We start from the raw sequence: 17,348 nt of genomic DNA on the forward strand, positions 1-17,348 counted from the left end.
CCTGCCAATGCAAGGTACACAGGTTCGAGCCCTGGTCCGGGAAGATCCCACATGCCGTGGAGCAACTAAGCCCATGCACCACAACTACTGAGTCTGCACGCTAGAGCCCGTGAGCCACAACGACTGAGCCCACGTGCCACAACTACTGAAGTCCACGTGCCTAGAGCCCGTGCTCCACAACAAGAGAAGCCACCGCAATGAGAAGTCTGCGCACCGCAAGGAAGAGTAGCCCCTGCTCGCAGCAACAACAGAATGCCCGCACGCAGCAACAAAGACACAACGCAGCCAAAACTAAATAAATAAAATTTATAAAAACTAAAAGAGTTCGCACGCCACAACTGAAGATCGCGCATGCCGTCACAAAGATCCTGCATGCCACAACTAAGACCTGGCGCAGCCAAATTAATTAATTTTTTTAATCCCCATTTAAAAAGGATTATGCATGATGACCAAGCAGGATTTATTCCCAAAATGCAAGAAGGGTCAACATATGAATATCAACCATTGTAATACATCACGTTAATAAAATGAGGAAAAAACCCCACTTAATCATGCCAACTGAGGCAGAATACTACCCAACGCGATCTACAGATTCACTACCATCCCTATCAAAATCCCAATGACATTTTTTTGCAGAAAGAGAAACACCCATCCTAAAATTCATATGGAATCTCAAGGGACAGCCAAAACCACCTTAAAAAAGAACAGGTAGGGACTTCCCTAGTGGTCCAGGGACTTAAGACTCTGTGTTCCCAATGCACAGGACCCTGCTTCAATCCCTGGTCAGGGAACACAATCCCACATGCCACAACTAAGCATTCTCATGCCCAACTAAAGATCCCACATGCCACAACTAACACCCAGTGCAGCCAAATTAATTAATTAATAAGTTAGAGGACATACACTTCCTGATTTCAAAACTTACTACAAAGCTACACTAATCAAAACAGTGTGATGCTGGCATAAGGACATATAACCAATGGAAGAGAATAGAGCCTAGAAATAAACCCTTGCATGTACAATCGATTTTTGACAAGGATGCCAAAGACCATTTGTTATGAACTGAATGTTTGTGTCCCCTCAAAATTCATAAGCTGAAGCTCTAACCCCCAATGTGACTGTATTTGGAGGTAAGGCCTGTGGTGATAAAGGTTAAATGAGGTCATAGGGTGGAGCCCTAATGCCATAGGACTGGTGCCCTGATAAGAAGAGGGAAGTGACACCTGAGATCTTTCTCCACCAAGTGAGGACACAATGGGGCGGCTGTACTGTAAGCCTGGAAAGGAATCCTCACCAGGAGTTGAATCAGCCAACACCTTGATCTTGGACTTGGTTTGTTTTTTTTTAATTTATTTAATTAATTTATTTATTTTTGGCTGTGTTGGGTCTTTGTTGCTGCACGAGGGTTTTCTTTTAGCTGTGGCGAGCAGGGGCTACTCTTCGTTGAGGTGCGCAGGCTTCTCATTGCAGTGGTTTCTCTTGTTGAGGAGCATAGGCTCTAGGCACACAGGCTTCAGTAGTTGTGGCATGCAGGCTCTAGAGCACAGGCTGACTAGTTGTGGCGCAGGGGCTTAGTTGCTCCGTGGCCTGTGGGATCTTCCCAGACCAGGGCTCGAACCCATGTCCTCTGCATTGGCAGGCAGATTATTCATCACTGCACCACCAGGGAAGCCCAATCTTGGACTTCTTAGTCTCCAGAAATGTGAGAAATAAATTTCTGGTTTTTAAGCCACCTGGTCTGTGGTATTTTGTTATGGCAGCTTAAGCTAACACATTCAGTGGGGGAAAAAAAAAAAGACTTCCAAAAATGTTACAGGGAAAACTGGATAACCACACGCAGAAAAGTTTAAAGTTGGACCCTTATCTTATACCATATATAAAAATTAGCTCAAAACAGATCAAAGACTAAAACATAATACCTAAAAATATAAAATCCCTTAGAAAATGTAGGGGCAAATCTTCATAATCTTGGATTTAGCAATGAGTTCCTGGATATGACACCCTGAGCACAGGCAACAAGAGAAAAAATAGATAAACTGAACATCATAAAAATTAAAACCTTCTCGCATCAAAGGACACTATCAAGAGAGTAGACAGACAACTCACTGAATGAGAAAATATTTGCAAGTAGTATATCTGATAAAGGATTACTAAGCAAAATACATGAACTCCTACACCTCAACAACAAAAACAAACAGCCCAATTCAAAAATGGACAAGGGATTTGAATAGACATTTCTCCAAAGAAGGCACAGAAATAAATGGTCAAAAAGCAAATGAGGGCTTCCCTGGTGGCGCAGTGGTTGAGAGTCCACCTGCTGATGCAGGGGACATGGGTTCAAGCCCTGGTCTGGGAGGATCCCACATGCCACGGAGCAACTGGGCCCGTGAGCCATGGCCGCTGAGCTTGCACGTCCGGAGCCTGTGCTCTGCAACAAGAGAGGCCACAGCAGTGAGAGGCCCACGCACCGCAATGAAGAGTGGCCCCCGCTTGCCGCAACTAGAGAAAGCCCTCGCACAGAAACGAAGACCCAACACAGCCAAACATAAATAAGTAAATTAAAAAAAAAAAAGGTTGAAGCCAGATTGTAAAGCCATTTAAAAAAAAAAAAAAGCACATGAAAAGATGCTCAATATCATTAGTCATCATGGAAATGCAAAACGAAACCACAGTGAGTTACCACTTCACACCCATTAGGATGACTATGAACAAAATAATGGAAAAATAACAAGTATTGACAAGAATGTAGAGAATCTGGAAACTTCGTGAATTGCTAGTGGGGATATAACATAGTACTGCCATTGTGGAAAAGTGTGGCCATTCTTCAGAAATTTAAACATAGAATTACCATATGATCCAGCAGTTTTACTCCTAGGATTATACCCCAAAGTACTGAAAGTAGGGAAAGTACAAGTACAGATCTGTATACCAATGTTCATAGCAGCATTATGCACAATAATCAACAGGCAGAAACACCCAAGTAATCTATCAACAAATGATGGGTAAACAAAACATGGTATCTACAAACAGTGCAGTTATTATTCAGCTGTAAAGAAAGAATGTTGTCCTGACACCTGCTACAACACGGATGAACCTTGAGGACATTATGCTAAGTGAAATAAGCCAGGACATAAAGGGCAAATGTTGTATGACCTCACTTATATGACGTACTTAGAATAGGCAAATTCTCTGAGACAGAAAAATGGAAAGGGGGAGAGTGAAGAGTTACTGTTTAATGGGTGCAGAGTTTCTGTTTCAGATAAACCAGTTTGGAAACAGATTTGCTGATAGCTATACAATATTGTGAATGTATCTAATGCCACTGAATTGTACAGTCAAAAATGGTTTAAATGGTACATGTAACATCGTATATTATTTTACCACAATAAAAAAAGCAATTATTAATTCTATTAAGTGATACAGAAAAGTATGAACAATATGCCAATTTTTTAAAATTTACAATGTGTAAAACAATGTAAACACATAGATCTCTCCAGTGTGAGTTTTCTAGGAGTGAGGAAACGAGCTGCACAGAAAGCACCACAGTACTTCTCTAGAGGATGCTGTTTGGTGTGTCTGGACGAAACCTACACCGGGCGCAGTGGTGGTGAGTTCTCTTTGTCTAAGGGGAAGCTACAGGAGTTTCTCCTGTTTGCTTACGTTTCTCACTCGATTTCTCTAAAGTGACCATGCACTGCTTCTAAGACTTTTTTTAATTAGACAGAAATGCTCTTTCACCTGTGACAACACTATGTGGACAGCAGGTAAAGGGCTGGGTGGGTCACATGCAGGAAGTGCACAGCAGACCTCAGGGGCCTCCCCTAGTCATGGGGAAAAGTCTTCCCGGAGGTGAATCCTCTGATGCTGGGACATGTTAGAGCTGTGCCGGAAGGCCTTGCCACACTCGCCGCACGTGTACGGCTTCTCCCCGGTGTGAATCCTCCGGTGCTGCAGGAGGTATGTGCCCTGGCTGAAGGCTTTCTTGCAATCAGTGCATTTGTACGGCTTCTCTCCGTGGTGTGACCTCTGATGGTGGATGAGTCTGGAACTGTTGTGGAAGGCCTTCCCACACTCACCACACTTGTAGGGTTTCTCTCCTGTGTGGATCCTCTGATGCTGGATGAGGTGGGTGCTCTGGCTGAAAACCTTGCCACAGTCATTACATTCATAGGGCTTTTCTCCGGTGTGGCTTCTCTGATGTTCAACAAGCTTGGTTTTTTGGATGAAGGCTTTCTCACATTCATTACATTTATAGGGTTTTTCTCCAGTGTGAATTCTTTGATGTTGAATAAGGTTAGAACTCTGGGTAAAGCCTTTGCCACATTCTTTGCACTCATATGGCTTCTCTCCAGTGTGAGTCCGACGATGTCGGATGAGGATTGAGCCGTCACTGAAGGCCTTCCCACAGTCGTTGCACTTGTAGGGCTTCTCTCCAGTGTGGATCCTCTGGTGATAAATGAGGGACGAGTAGGCACTGAAGTGCTTCCCACACTCACTACACTTGTAGGGCTTCTCCCCAGTGTGGATCCTTTGATGCTTCATGAGATTTGGCCTCTGATTGAACGTCTTCCCGCACTCATCGCAGCGGTAGGGGATCTCCCCGGAGTGCATCCTGCGATGATTGATGAGTTCGCAGCTCTGGTGGAAGGCTTTCCCACACTCGTCGCACTTGTAGGGCTTCTCTTCGCTGTGCAGCCGCTGGTGCTTGGCAAGGTTAGCACTGTACCTGAAGGCTTTCCCACAGCAACCACAATAATGCAATTTTTTTCCAATAGGAATTTTGTGATCTTCTTTAACAACTAAATTTGCAGTGAAAACTTCCCCTAAATCACGCACCATATTTGTTTTTTTGGACCTGTGTACACGCTTATGGTTATTAAGATACGATCTCTGTTCAAAACTCTGCTCACATATATCGCATTTGTGAGGTCTCTGATCAGGGAGAGTGCTTGACCCCAACCTGAGGTTTCCCCCAGACTCCAGGCCACTCTCCTTGTTGGCCAGTGTGACTGGCCTGGGGCCTCTCTGCTCCACAGGCCCGTCCATGCTCCCCTCTGGCTCCCTGACATGCTCACAGGCTTCTCCTGGCTCAGGTCCCTGGAGAAAACTCCCCCTGAGTCGGTCCAGTTCTTCCCCATAGAGCATCTCGCTTGAAGTCAACTCCTGATTCTCAGTCCTGGTCCCATGAGCTGAAACAACAAATGGAACACCTCAGGGTCACCTGTTCTGACTCTGGAAGGAAGGTATGAAGATGCTGCTGACCACCTGTGAAGTACCATCTCTATCATCTCCAAAGTCACAAAAACACCATCTCCGAAGTCTTGCAGACATGAGAGCCTGGAGCCCAGAGGCTTAAAAGCCTCGCCCAGGGCTGCAATCTCGCGGCAGCACAAGCATCCGCCCAACTCTTAACACCCACACCATTCCTGCCTGCCTTCTGCCCACAGAGCATGCTTGGTTGGGACTGCAGGATACCTATCCTCATCACAAAAGGACAGAAGATGGAAGCTTCATAGCATCATGGAAACCAGAGCAAGGAGGGGTCCCAAAACTCATGAAGGATATCTGACAAAGAAATTAAAGCTGAGCGAGTGTAAGGCTGCCTAACAATAGCTAATCCACCCCAAAATCCATGGTGGGAAAACCAGCTGCCTCCCCAGAAGGGCAGAGAGCAGAGCTCATGCCATCTGAGGAAGGGAGGGTAGAGCACACAGAGGCTGGGTCCCTCAGCCCTCCCTAGCAGGCCACGCCCATTCCCAGGGCTCTTCCCAGGGGCCTGAGAGGCCGGGAGCCACCAGCACCTTAAACTCAAGATGTAACACGGGATGCCCTCAAGTCTGAGGCCCATGTCTCCACCCTTTCTTCCCTGACGAGGCACACAGTGACTCCACTTGCAGGACTACACTCACCAGAAATGCATTCTCTGTGAGCCAAGACACGCACACACACACAGCCCCAAAATGGGGACAACCAAATGCCCTGCAGAAGTACAATGGAAAATACTTGTGGTGTGTTCACGACAGAACAGCGAACAGACTGAACAAACTCCATACAACATGGCAGGCTCACCACATGCAGGTGCCCCATAGGAGTCAGATAGAAGGGCCGGTGGGGAGCAGTGAGAAATGACGGAGGAGGACCTGTGGGCTCCCAGGGAACTAGATATGTTCTCTATTTTGATCTGGATGATGGATTTTCGTAAAAATCGACTGAGCTGTAAATAGGGTCTGTCCCATTTCTGTAAGTATTTATATTTGAATAAATAAATTTACAAACGTGAAATTCAAGTTCTTTGAGCCAATAGTTCCTTCCTAGGACATCAGCAAGACACCTGCAAAAAGTCACTCATCAGCGTTCTCTGTGGCAATGAACCCAGAGGACACCATTCCCCACAGCACACCATTCCCCATAGCACTCCCAATGAGAGCAGTGACCGCAGCTCATGTGCACAGAAATAGAAATGCATTCAGTGAAAAATCCAGCGACCCTTCAATGCACACAGATCACTGCATTCCTAGCAATGTCTGTGTGCGGGTACAGACCAGACTTCACTGGAAAATGGACAGCACGTACACACCGGAACACATTTGTATTTGGGTGCTGAAATCTGGGGTGATGTGTACTCCCTCCCTTTCCTATAATAGCCTGTAATCATCTAGTAGGTTAACTTAGAAGAGAGCAAACGAAGCGATGTTCTCCATCACTATGGCCCCGCCTGACGGTCTGACGCCCCTCGGAGGGCATGAGCCCTGGACAGCAGGGCTCCATGGAGTCCTGGGGGCCTGGCCTTCCTTCACAGCACACCCGAGTGCCTTCCCCTCTTCTCTTCCACCAACACTGCCCCCTCTTACCCTCCTAGAAGATTCAGCTCAAGAATCACCCTATAAATAAGCAACAAGGATATACTGTGCTGCACAGGTAAACATAGCCATTACTTTGTAGCAACTTTAAATGAAATATAATCTGTAAAAATACTGAATCGCTACACTGGACACCTGAAACTAACAGAATATTGTAAATCAACTATACTTCAACTGAAAGAAAAAAAGAGTCACCCCACTGTGGCACCCAGGCTGGCAAAGGTGACCTGGGTTTCAGCAGAGGCCACTCCCAGGGCTACTGCACTGGCCATAATGCATCCTCCTCCAAATTCATGAGTCGGCTGACACTACATATCGTGGACCCCCACACATGCTTGTTCAGCAAGTGAGTCAGGGAGTCAGCCCCCCTACGCACCTGAGCCATCGATGGTCGGTCGCTCTCTCCCCTGCACGTCCGGGACCCACGGCTCATCCCCTCGCTCCAACTGTGTAATCACCTCTGGCTTGGGGCCTGCAGGTCCAGCTCCTGGGAAGGAGACGGGGCCTGGGATTGATGCCAAGGACACAGTGTGGGCTCACCCTGGGGCTGGCGGGGGAGAGGACACACAGGTACAGGGGGTGATGGGAAGTCTGGAAACTCCCTGGAGAGGTGGATGTGGTCATGAAGATGAAGATCTGAGCACAGAGGACTCTCTCCACCAGGAGATGCACCTACATTGGGCCTGGGGCAGGGAGGCAGTCTTATCTGGTGCTGGCGAACCCAGCCCCACCCAGGGCCCTCCTCTGTGCAGACCAGGCCTGCCTGGGACGAGGGTCAGTGACACCCATCTCTGGGCCCAGGGGATGAGGCCCCCAGCCCAGCCCCTGCTGAGCCCTGAGCCCCCAGGACTATTCCCTGAGTTGCATCCCAGGAAGGGGCCTCACCCAGAGAGACCAGGTTCCTGTAGGTTTCCAGCATCACATCCCTGTAGAGGCCCTTCTGAACAGGGCCCAAACGGCCCCACTCCTCCCTGGAGAGGAGCACGGCCACGTCCTCGAAGGTCACTTCAGCCTGGAACAACAAGAGCTGCTGCAGGCCCAAGCGTGGCTCAGGCTGGGCCCGGGCTAGAGAAGCAGCACAGGGGTGATCACAGGCCTGATCCCTCAGCGTGGCCCTAGGGGGTGACCTGACCCCTTGGCTGCTGAGCCAGCTCACTCAGGGAGGTTGGGGGATTCCCAGGGTCACCCTTCTTCTTCTCAGCACCCCACAGCAGAGACGCCTGACAGTGTTTGTTGAGGCCAAGCAGACAGGGAAGCCCCGGGAGAAGACCTCACGCCTTCTGGGGAAAACAGATGCTCACCTGGGGCAGGGCAGACAGATGCAAAGCTGCCATCGCCTAGTACCCTGGGCTTCCCGCGGATTGAGGCAGGAGCCAGTCACTCAGGTGCTGAGGGAAGAGAGAGGCACATGTGGAGGTCCAGCCGGGCCCCTCCTGCAGCCGCAGCCTCAGGGCTTGGCCTTCCGGGCAGACTCTGCTCCCTGCAGACACGTACAACATTTCAGGTCATCTGCCCCCACCTCCTCCCGGGCACCAAGTAGTCTCATTCAAGAGGAGGATGGAGACAGTTATTCACTTTACATGAAAGAATAAAGATAACACATTAAGGGCTGAGGAAAAAAAAAAGGAGTTAAACGAAAAAAAAATCAATAGAAGGCATAAAGCAAAGTCAAAGATGAGGCAAAAAATACAAAACTAGTAAAAACAAGACCAATGGATGTGTAACAGTTAGAAGTAAAAGGATTAAGCTCACCTACTGGAAGCACAAGACTCTCCAATTAGATACACAAAATGCACGTATATAACCTAAAATAACACAGAAAGGCTAAATATAAGACAGACCAAAGAAACACTAATTAAAATAAAGCTATAATAGCTATATTTACCTTTTCTGTATCTTTAAAGCTCTTTATTGGAGTATAACGTTTATACAGCAGAGTTGACAACCCGAACACACAGCTCGAGGGGCCCGGCCCACAGAACCAGGCCCTGGCAGCCCTGCCGCCGCTGCAGGCTCTGCCTACTTGCCGGCCTCCCAGGAGAGCCTCTGCCGGGCTCCTGGCAGCACAGATCAGCGCCCTGCAGACTCTGTCAGAGGGGCTATGCCTTCTGCACTCCGTGCTGCCTTCTTCTCCTTAGCACGGTGTTTGCGAGCTGAACATGCTTTGCTACATGTGCCTTAGCGATGTTTATACCAATCAAAACAAGACTGAAAGCAAAAATCATTATTAGGAACAAAAGCAGACACCTGGAATTAATAAAACGAAAAATCCACCAAAAGCTGTAATTACAAACATGTGTATCTACAAACAAATCCTTGAAGCGTAGAAAGCCAAAGCTAAGTGCAGTGCCAAAGAGAAACGTGCAAACCCTCCCCTGGAATGAGAGATTTTAACACACTTCCCTCAGAAATGAGTGGATCAAATAGAGGATACTTACTTAAAGCACAGAGAATACACTTTTTCAAAATGTACACTGAAATTGTAAGAAACAACACACACCAGGCAAAAAAGAAAGTTTCAAAATATTCCAGGGACTTCCCTGGTGGGCCAGTGGTAAAGAATCTGCCTTCCAATGCAGGGGATGTGGGTTTGATCACTGCTCGGAGAACTAAGATCCCACATGCCACGGGGCAATTAAGCCCGCGTGCCACAACTTCTTAGTCCACACGCCCTGGAGCCTGCGCGCCACAACTAGAAGACAAAACCCACACACCACAAGTAGAGAGAAGCCCACACGCCACAACAAAGAGCCCGCACACCGCAACAAAAGATCCCACGTGCCACAACTAAGACCAAACGCACCCAAAAATAAATAAAATAAAATAAATAAATAATAAAAAATATGGGCTTCCCTGGTGGCGCAGTGGTTGAGAGTCCGTCTGCCGATGCAGGGGACACGGGTTCCTGCCCCGGTCCGGGAAGATCCCACATGCTGCAGAGCAGCTGGGCCCGTGAGCCACGGCCGCTGAGCCTGCGAGCCACGGCCGCTGAGCCTGCGCATCCGGAGCCTGTGCTCCACAACATGGGAGGCCGCGGCAATGAGAGGCCCGCATACCACAAAAAAATAATAATAATAAACAAATCTTAAAAAATGTGTGTGTATATATATATATACATATATATGTGTATATATATGTGTGTGTGTATATATACATATATATATATATATATATATATAAAAAACACAAAAAGTTCCAAAGGCTGATATCATTTGGCAAACTTTCATATTGTTGTTCCACTAGAAATATCTGATTTAAAAAAGAACCCCCCCCTTCAAGAAAAACATAGAAATGGAAATTAAGGTGGAAATGGAAACAGAGACTACCTAAGGGAAACCTTAATGCACTTATTTTAACAAAGAGATTGAAATAATAATCTAAGCGTTCAACAAGAAACCAGGCACAGAATAAGAAAGCAATTCAAGGAAAGAAGATGAAAAAAAATAAACACAGTTTAAAGAAACAGAAAATAATCTCAAACTTGGTTCTTTGAAAATGCTAATAAAATACACAAATGTCTGGCAAGTCCAATGTGGGGAAGGGGAAAAGGTGGGAAAGGAAATACTATTAAGAACAAAAAAGGGAACACAACTCTACATACCACACATTAAGAGTGGTGGTTCTCAGAGTGCAGGCCAAGACCCTGGCACTCCTAGCACTCAAGTCTGTTTCATAACAACGCTAAGGGAACACAACAGAAGCATTAGCATTAGTCAGCGACAAGAGGCAGATGCTTGCTCCCTCACCCAGCTGCTATGTAACAGTGTACCAAAGGCCCTAGCCAATGCATTAAGTCACAGAAAAAGAAATAGAAGCTACAGTTCCGTGGTTAGGACTCCGTGCTCCCACTGCAAGGGACACGGGTTTAGATCCCAGGTTGGGGAACTAAGATTGCACATGCCACCACGCAACCAAAATAAAAAAGAAGAAGAAGAAAAAAGACAACCTACATAGAAAATCCGAGAGTATCAACCTAGTGTTGGGATGATAAAAGTTCAACAGGATTGCCATATACAAGATCAACAGACTAATTAATATTACTCCCATATACTAACAATCAGCAACCAAAAAAACAGCATTCCTAACAGCTACAAAAACTATACAGCACCTACGAAATCTAACAAAACAAATGTAACTTTATGGACAAGATGATAAAACTTCATTGAAGGACACACACATAAAAAAACAAAACCTATGGAGAAAAAGACAACGTTCATAAACAGGAGGGCTCAATATCACAAAAATGTCAGTTCTCCCCAAATGAATCTATTAATTCTGTACAAGCAAAACTGCAACGGGACATATCATGATATCTGACCAAAATGACTCTAAATATCACAAGAGTAATGATCTAAGATTAACCAAGGCAATGCCAAAGAAGAACTAAGGCAGAGCCATGCCCTACCAGATATCAAGTCTTATTATGAGGCTGTGGTAATAAAAGTGAGATACAGCTGTCCCTAGGTGTCCATGCAGAATTGATTCCAGGACCCCAATAGGATACCAAAATCTAAAAATATTCAACTCCCTTATATAAAATGGCATAGTATTTGCATATAACCCACACACATACACATCCCCCGTATACTTTAAATCATCTCTAGATTACTTACAATACTTAACACAATGTAGATGCTATGTAAATAGTTGTAGATACAATGGAAATACTATGTAAAGACTTGCCAGGTGGGTCTTCCCTGGTGGTGCAGTGGTTAGGAATCCACCTGCTGATGTAGGGGACATGGATTCGAGCCCTGGTCAGGGAAGATCCCACATGCCACGGAGCAACTAAGCCTATGTGCCACAACTACTGAGCCTGCGCTCTAAAGCCCGCGTGCCACAACTACTGAAGCTCGCATGCCTAGAGCCTGTGCTCCGCAACACAGAGAAGCCACCGCAACGAGAAGCCTGCGCACCACAATGAAGAGTAGCTCCCACTCACCGCAACTAGAGAAGGCCCGCGCGCAACAACGAAAACCCAACGCAGCCATAAATAAACAAACAAATAAACAAATAAAAATTTATACAAAGTTGCTAGGTGTAGCAAATCCAAGTTTTACTTTTTGGAACTTTCTGCAATTTTTTTTCCTCCAACACTTTCAATCCTCAGTTGGTTGAATCCACAGATGCAGAACCCACAGATACAGAGGGCTGATTGTAAGAGCACAGGAAAGAGGATAATGGAACAGATCCACGCATATATTAATGACACACTTGCAATGTTAAGAGCAATGCACCATTCAATAAATGAAGCTGGCACAACTGAATTTCCACAGGGAAGTAAAATTAGATCCTGCCTTCCATGGCACAAAAAAATATATTTCAGACAGGCTGAAGGCCTAAATGTTTCTTTAAAATGTTTACAGCTATTATAAGGAAATAATACAGAAAACACACCATCCATAAAGGAAAAGTTGCTTAATTTTACTCCAACAAAAAAACCTTCTGTACAAGACACCACAAAATTAGAAGCAAACTGGGACTTCCCTGGTGGTCCAGTGGCTGAGACTCCACGCTCCCAGTGCAGGGGGTCTGGGTTCAATCCCTGGTCAGGGAACTAGATCCCACATGCCACAACTAACAGTTCGAATGCCGCAACTAAAGATCCCGCAGGTGGCAACGAAGATCCCGAGTGCCACAACTAAGACCTGGCGCCGCCAAATAAGTAAAGAAGTATTTTTAAAAACTTAAAAGCAAACTGCAAGGTGAAAAAAAATATTTTCAAACATATGTAATAAAAGATATACAGCATATATTTAAATATACAAAACAAAAAGAAACAAACCATCAAAAATTTAAAAGGGAATTCCCTGGTGGTCCGCTGAAAACATGAGAAACATGGACTCTCAGAGTCCCGTAGGTAGTCTGGTAGTCACTCTGGAAATCGATCAGGCACCACCTGGTAGAGCTGAAACTCTGCAAACCCCTGGGTCAGGAAACCTAATTCTAGGTACGCGCCCTATAAAAACTCTTGCCAATGCACAAAAGACACACAAGGATGTTCCTGCATGTCTGTGTACAAGCAAAAAAGGGAACAACCTCAATACTCATCATCAGGGAACAGGCAAGGTCACAATGGTTGAAAGGAATGAACACATCATTGTCACAGAGGAGACAGAACACAAGTTATAAGACTGAGTAAAACTGGTAAGTGTAGAATATCAACAGTATGATACGTAAGTAGATTTTAAAATACAGAAACACTATTAAGTGTGTAGAGGTATAAGAAAACATGCTGACAGCAAAATAACAATCAACAGAGTTATTTTTCTGGCATCTAAGAGATGGGAGAAAATACATGCAAACAACATATCTGATAGGGGTTAAGATCCAAAATATATATGGAACTCACACAACTCAATAGCAAAAAAACCATATAACCCAACTTAAAAGTGGGCAAAGCACCTGAATAGACATTTCTCCAAAAAAGACATACAAATGACCAACAGCTACATGCTCAGGTGCTCAACATCACTCATCATCAGGGAACTGCAAATCAAAACCACAAGGAGAGGGCTTCCCTGGTGGCACAGTGGTTAAGAATCCGCCGGTCAATGCAGGGGACACAGGTTCGAGCCCTGGTCCAGGAAGATCCCACATGCCATGGAGCAACTAAGCCCGTGCGCCACAACTACTGAGCCTGCGCTCTACAGCCGGCATGCCACAACTACTGAAGCCCGCATGCCTAGAGCCCGTGCTCTACAACAAGAGAAGCCACCACAATGAGAAGCACGCGCACCGCAACAAAGAGTAGCCCCCACTCTCAGCAACTAGAGAAAATCCATGTGCAAGCGAAGACCCAATGCAGCCAAAAATTAAATAAATGAATAAATTAATTAATTTTAAAAAAACCCACAAGGAGAGGCTTCCCTGGTGGCGCAGTGGTTAAGAATACGCCTGCCAAAGCAGGGGACACGGGTTCGAGCCCTGGTCCGGAAAGATCCCACATGCCATGGAGCAACTAAGCCCATGCGCCACAACTACTGAGCCTGTGCTCTAGAGCCTGCAAGCCACAACTACTGAAGCCCACGTGCCTAGAGCCTGTGCTCTGCATGCAACAAGAGAAGCCACTGCAATGAGAAGCCTGCACACCGCAACAAAGACCCAATGCAGCCAAAAATAAATAAAATTAATTAATTAAAAAAAAAAACACAAGGAGATACCACTTCACACTTGTTAGAATGGCTACTCTCAAAAAGCAAAAGAGGAACTTTCCTGGTGGCACAGTGGTTAAGAATCCACCTGCCAATGCAAGGGACATGGGTTCGATCCCTGGTCTGAGAGGATCCCACATGCCACGGAGGAACTAAGCCCATGCGCCGCAACTACTGAGCCCGTGAGCCACAACTACTGAGCCCGAGTGCCACACTACTGAAGCCCGCGCGCCTATAGAGCCCGTGTTCCACAACAAGAGAAGCCACCGCTTGCCGCAACTAGAGAAAGCCCGTGTGCGGCAATGAAGACCCAATGCAGCCAAAAATAAATTAATTTTTTAAAAAAGAACATCCTTTACCTTTTAAAAGAAAAAAGCAAAAGATAAGCATTGGTGAGGATTTGGAGAAAAGGGAACCCTTACACACTGTTGGTGGAAATGTAAATTGGTGCATCAACTATGAAAAACAGTACGAAGGTTTCTCAAAAAATTGTAAGTAGAACCACCATATGATCCAACAATCCTACTTCTCAGTATATATCCAAAGGAAATGAAATCTGGAGCTCAAAGTGAGATCTGCACTCCCGTGTTCACTGCAGCATTATTCACAATAGCTAAGGCATGGAAACAACCTAAATGTCTGTCCATGGATGAAAGGATAAAGTAAATGTGGCCAAAAATAAATAAATAAAAAACAAGGGAAAAAAATGTGGCATATATATACAATGGAATATTATTCAGTCATAAAAAAAGGAATTCCTGCCATTGGCAACAACACGGATGAACCTGGAGAGCATTATACTAGGTGAAATAAGCCAGACACAGAAAGACAAACGCTGCATGATCTCACTTATACGTGGTATCTAAAACAGTCCAAATCATAGACTCAAGGAGTAGAATGGTGGTCGCCAGCGTTTGGGGATTAATGAAAATGGACATGTTGGTCAGAGTACAAACATTCAGTTATGCAAGATGAATAAGTTCTGGAGAGTTAATTAACAGCCAGGTAACTATAATCAACAATACTGTATTATATACTTTGAAATTTGCTAAGTAGATTTTTTTTTTAATTTAAACTGCTACGGGTCTTAGTTGCGGCATGCGAACTCTTAGTTGCGGCATGTGGGATCTGGTTCCCCGACCAGGGGTCAAACCCAGGCCCCCTGCATTGGAAGTGCAGAGTCTTAGCCACTGGACCGCCAGGGTTTTTAACAGTTTTCTTAAATTACAAAAAAAAAGGGCGGGGGAGTGGGTGGGTTTGAAAAAACTAGCAAAAAGAGAACTGGCAATCCCAGTCCCTGACGTTTGCTAATCCATTCTCTGTACTTAAGTTTTAACGAAAAGGATTTTTTAATGCTACATTTTAAAAGCACAAAACAATGGGGCAAATAAAAAGGTTTCAGACCTTGAATAAAAGCCTCTAGAAAGAGAAACAAAAATTTGGCTGCTGGGAGAAAGGCTTCCGTGGGCCAGAAGCAGAAGGGTGGGAAGGAAGGGAGATACGTCCGGTGGGGCGGGGGGCGGGACCCGCAGGGCCGCGGGGGAAATGCGGAGGCGGGCTGACGCTGGAGGTGACGGGAGTGTGCACGGGCATGAACCCCCCGAGCTGGAGACCCGCGAGGAGGGTACCGGGGGCGGAACGAGTTGGGGGCGGAGGGGGAGAGGGGAGCACAACAGTGCGAGGCCGGCGCGCGCGGCGCCTGGTTACCGGCGGCATCTCGCGCCGCGGAAGCAGCCCCTTTGGGCGACCCGGGAGGGGAGTCCGGTGGAGAGACCCCAGGGCGGGCTTGGGACCGGTGACGGAGACTCCGCGGCGGGAGAGGGGCCTGGCAAGCAACGACCCCGACCGGGGGAGAACAGTAGGGTTCGGGGTCTTGCAGTGGGACCCGGGGCGGGAGCTCTCGGTGTCGAAGGGAGGGTCCGCGCTCGGCTCCCGGGAAGCCCAGCCGCCGCCGCCCCCGCCCCCGCCCCCGCCCCCACCCCCACCGACCCACACTCACCTCAGCGCCGCCCAACAGCAGCCTGCATGACCAGGCCCCGCCTGCTGCTCCTGCCCAGCCGACCGAAACCCGACCGGAAGTGACGTGCCCTCCTCCCGGATCCCGGCGGAAGACGCCTTAGGGTCGCTCTGGGAAACGGACGCCGCGTCTCGGTGGTCGGCCGCCTCGAGGAAAGTAGAAGCTGCATCGTAGATCGGGAACGCTGCCACCAGGTGGCAGTCTGGAACCACGACCCCCAGGCTTCGCAGCGAAGGCAAGGCGGAGGCTTTGGAGACCAGCAGATTTCCAGTAATTCTTTTCAGTGAAACTCAAGGCACTGCAACCAACAAAAGTTCAGGCAGGCCCTTTCCTTTGCAGCTAAAGGCAGAAAGCCACGCCTTTTCTCAGGGCCATGTGAAGAGGATACTTACTGGTCAAAGCAGCCCGTTTTAGTTTAACCCACTGCCCCCAGCCCCAACTCCTGAACCCCGCATGCCTAGAGCCCGTGCTCTAGGGTATAAATGGGGTCCAGTGTCCACTCAGGGTCTGAGTGCCCGAATGCTCCTGGAGCAAACTCTCCCTGTTGGCCAGTCCCCTGGACAAAGCCCCAGGCCACTTTACCCAGAAGGGAGCAATACTGCAAGCAGGTTATGGTTCAGGCAAACATGTCCAGTACCCTTTCCTTCAGAAGGAACCATTGCCCTCCTCTCATGACCGAGGTCCTAGCCCTACTGGGTCACTGTCTAGGCGTGGGTGGCATAGGACACGTGGGGCCCCAGGAAGGCAAGACTAGAACTGAGGTTCACACTAGAGACAGGTATGAACCATGAAAACAAGTAGCCACCTGGCAACCAGTGAGGCCCTACTACCCAGGAGGAACCCTGCCAGTCTCCCGGAACAGCCAAGGGGACCAGTTCTCATGCGTGAGACTCAGGAAGGTGGCTGCCAGAGACTCCAGCCAGTGCCCTTGTGCCCACTCTGTAAAGGTGCATCCCACCTCAGCCTGCCATCCACCGTTGCTGTCCCAATCGGCCTACCACTCACTCCAGTGGTCAGTTAGGCACACTGGCTTGCAGCTCCTGCTTTCACATCAGCTCACAAGGGGTACCACTAGGGGCAGGAGGCTCTGGCTGGCCTCTGGGAAGCAAGTGTCCTGGTCCTGAGGCACTGATGGGCCTCCACTCCCATTCTGGTGCCCAGTCTGCCCTGGCCCTATCAGCTTTGACCAGTCTATCATTTAGTCTGGGACAAGGTGCTAGTGGGCTATTGCCAAAAAGGAAGCCCATCTGTTGAGAAACTAGTCTGGTCCTTCCATTGCAAGGCAGCACCCCTGCTCTCCAGCCTGTGGCTCCAGGG

General features: G+C 47.4%; 1 protein-coding gene across 11 annotated transcripts; it reads right to left on the reverse strand.

Annotated features, from left to right (window-relative positions):
• Positions 1 to 3,213: 3,213 nt before the first annotated feature.
• Positions 3,214 to 16,215, reverse strand: ZNF34 (zinc finger protein 34). 11 transcript variants are annotated; one of them, XM_067712454.1, is made up of 6 exons: positions 16,014 to 16,032; positions 8,613 to 8,665; positions 8,162 to 8,248; positions 7,746 to 7,872; positions 7,237 to 7,347; positions 3,214 to 5,189 (listed from the first exon to the last, which is right to left on the reverse strand). In XM_067712454.1, the coding sequence occupies exons 3-6, from the start codon at positions 8,192 to 8,194 to the stop codon at positions 3,826 to 3,828; spliced, it is 1,635 nt and encodes a 544-aa protein (XP_067568555.1). In that variant the 5' UTR covers positions 8,195 to 8,248; positions 8,613 to 8,665; positions 16,014 to 16,032; the 3' UTR covers positions 3,214 to 3,825. The 11 variants fall into 11 exon arrangements, with proteins under 11 accessions (XP_067568555.1, XP_067568552.1, XP_067568549.1 ...); XM_067712451.1 differs by lacking the exon at positions 16,014 to 16,032 and adding an exon at positions 8,746 to 15,946; XM_067712448.1 differs by lacking the exon at positions 16,014 to 16,032 and adding an exon at positions 8,746 to 15,636 and having other exon boundaries at positions 8,162 to 8,340.
• Between the last annotated feature and the right edge of the window lie 1,133 nt (positions 16,216 to 17,348).

Source organism: Pseudorca crassidens, chromosome 17 (assembly GCF_039906515.1).
Source record: "Pseudorca crassidens isolate mPseCra1 chromosome 17, mPseCra1.hap1, whole genome shotgun sequence".
In the NCBI taxonomy this organism is placed as follows: Eukaryota; Metazoa; Chordata; class Mammalia; order Artiodactyla; family Delphinidae; genus Pseudorca; species Pseudorca crassidens.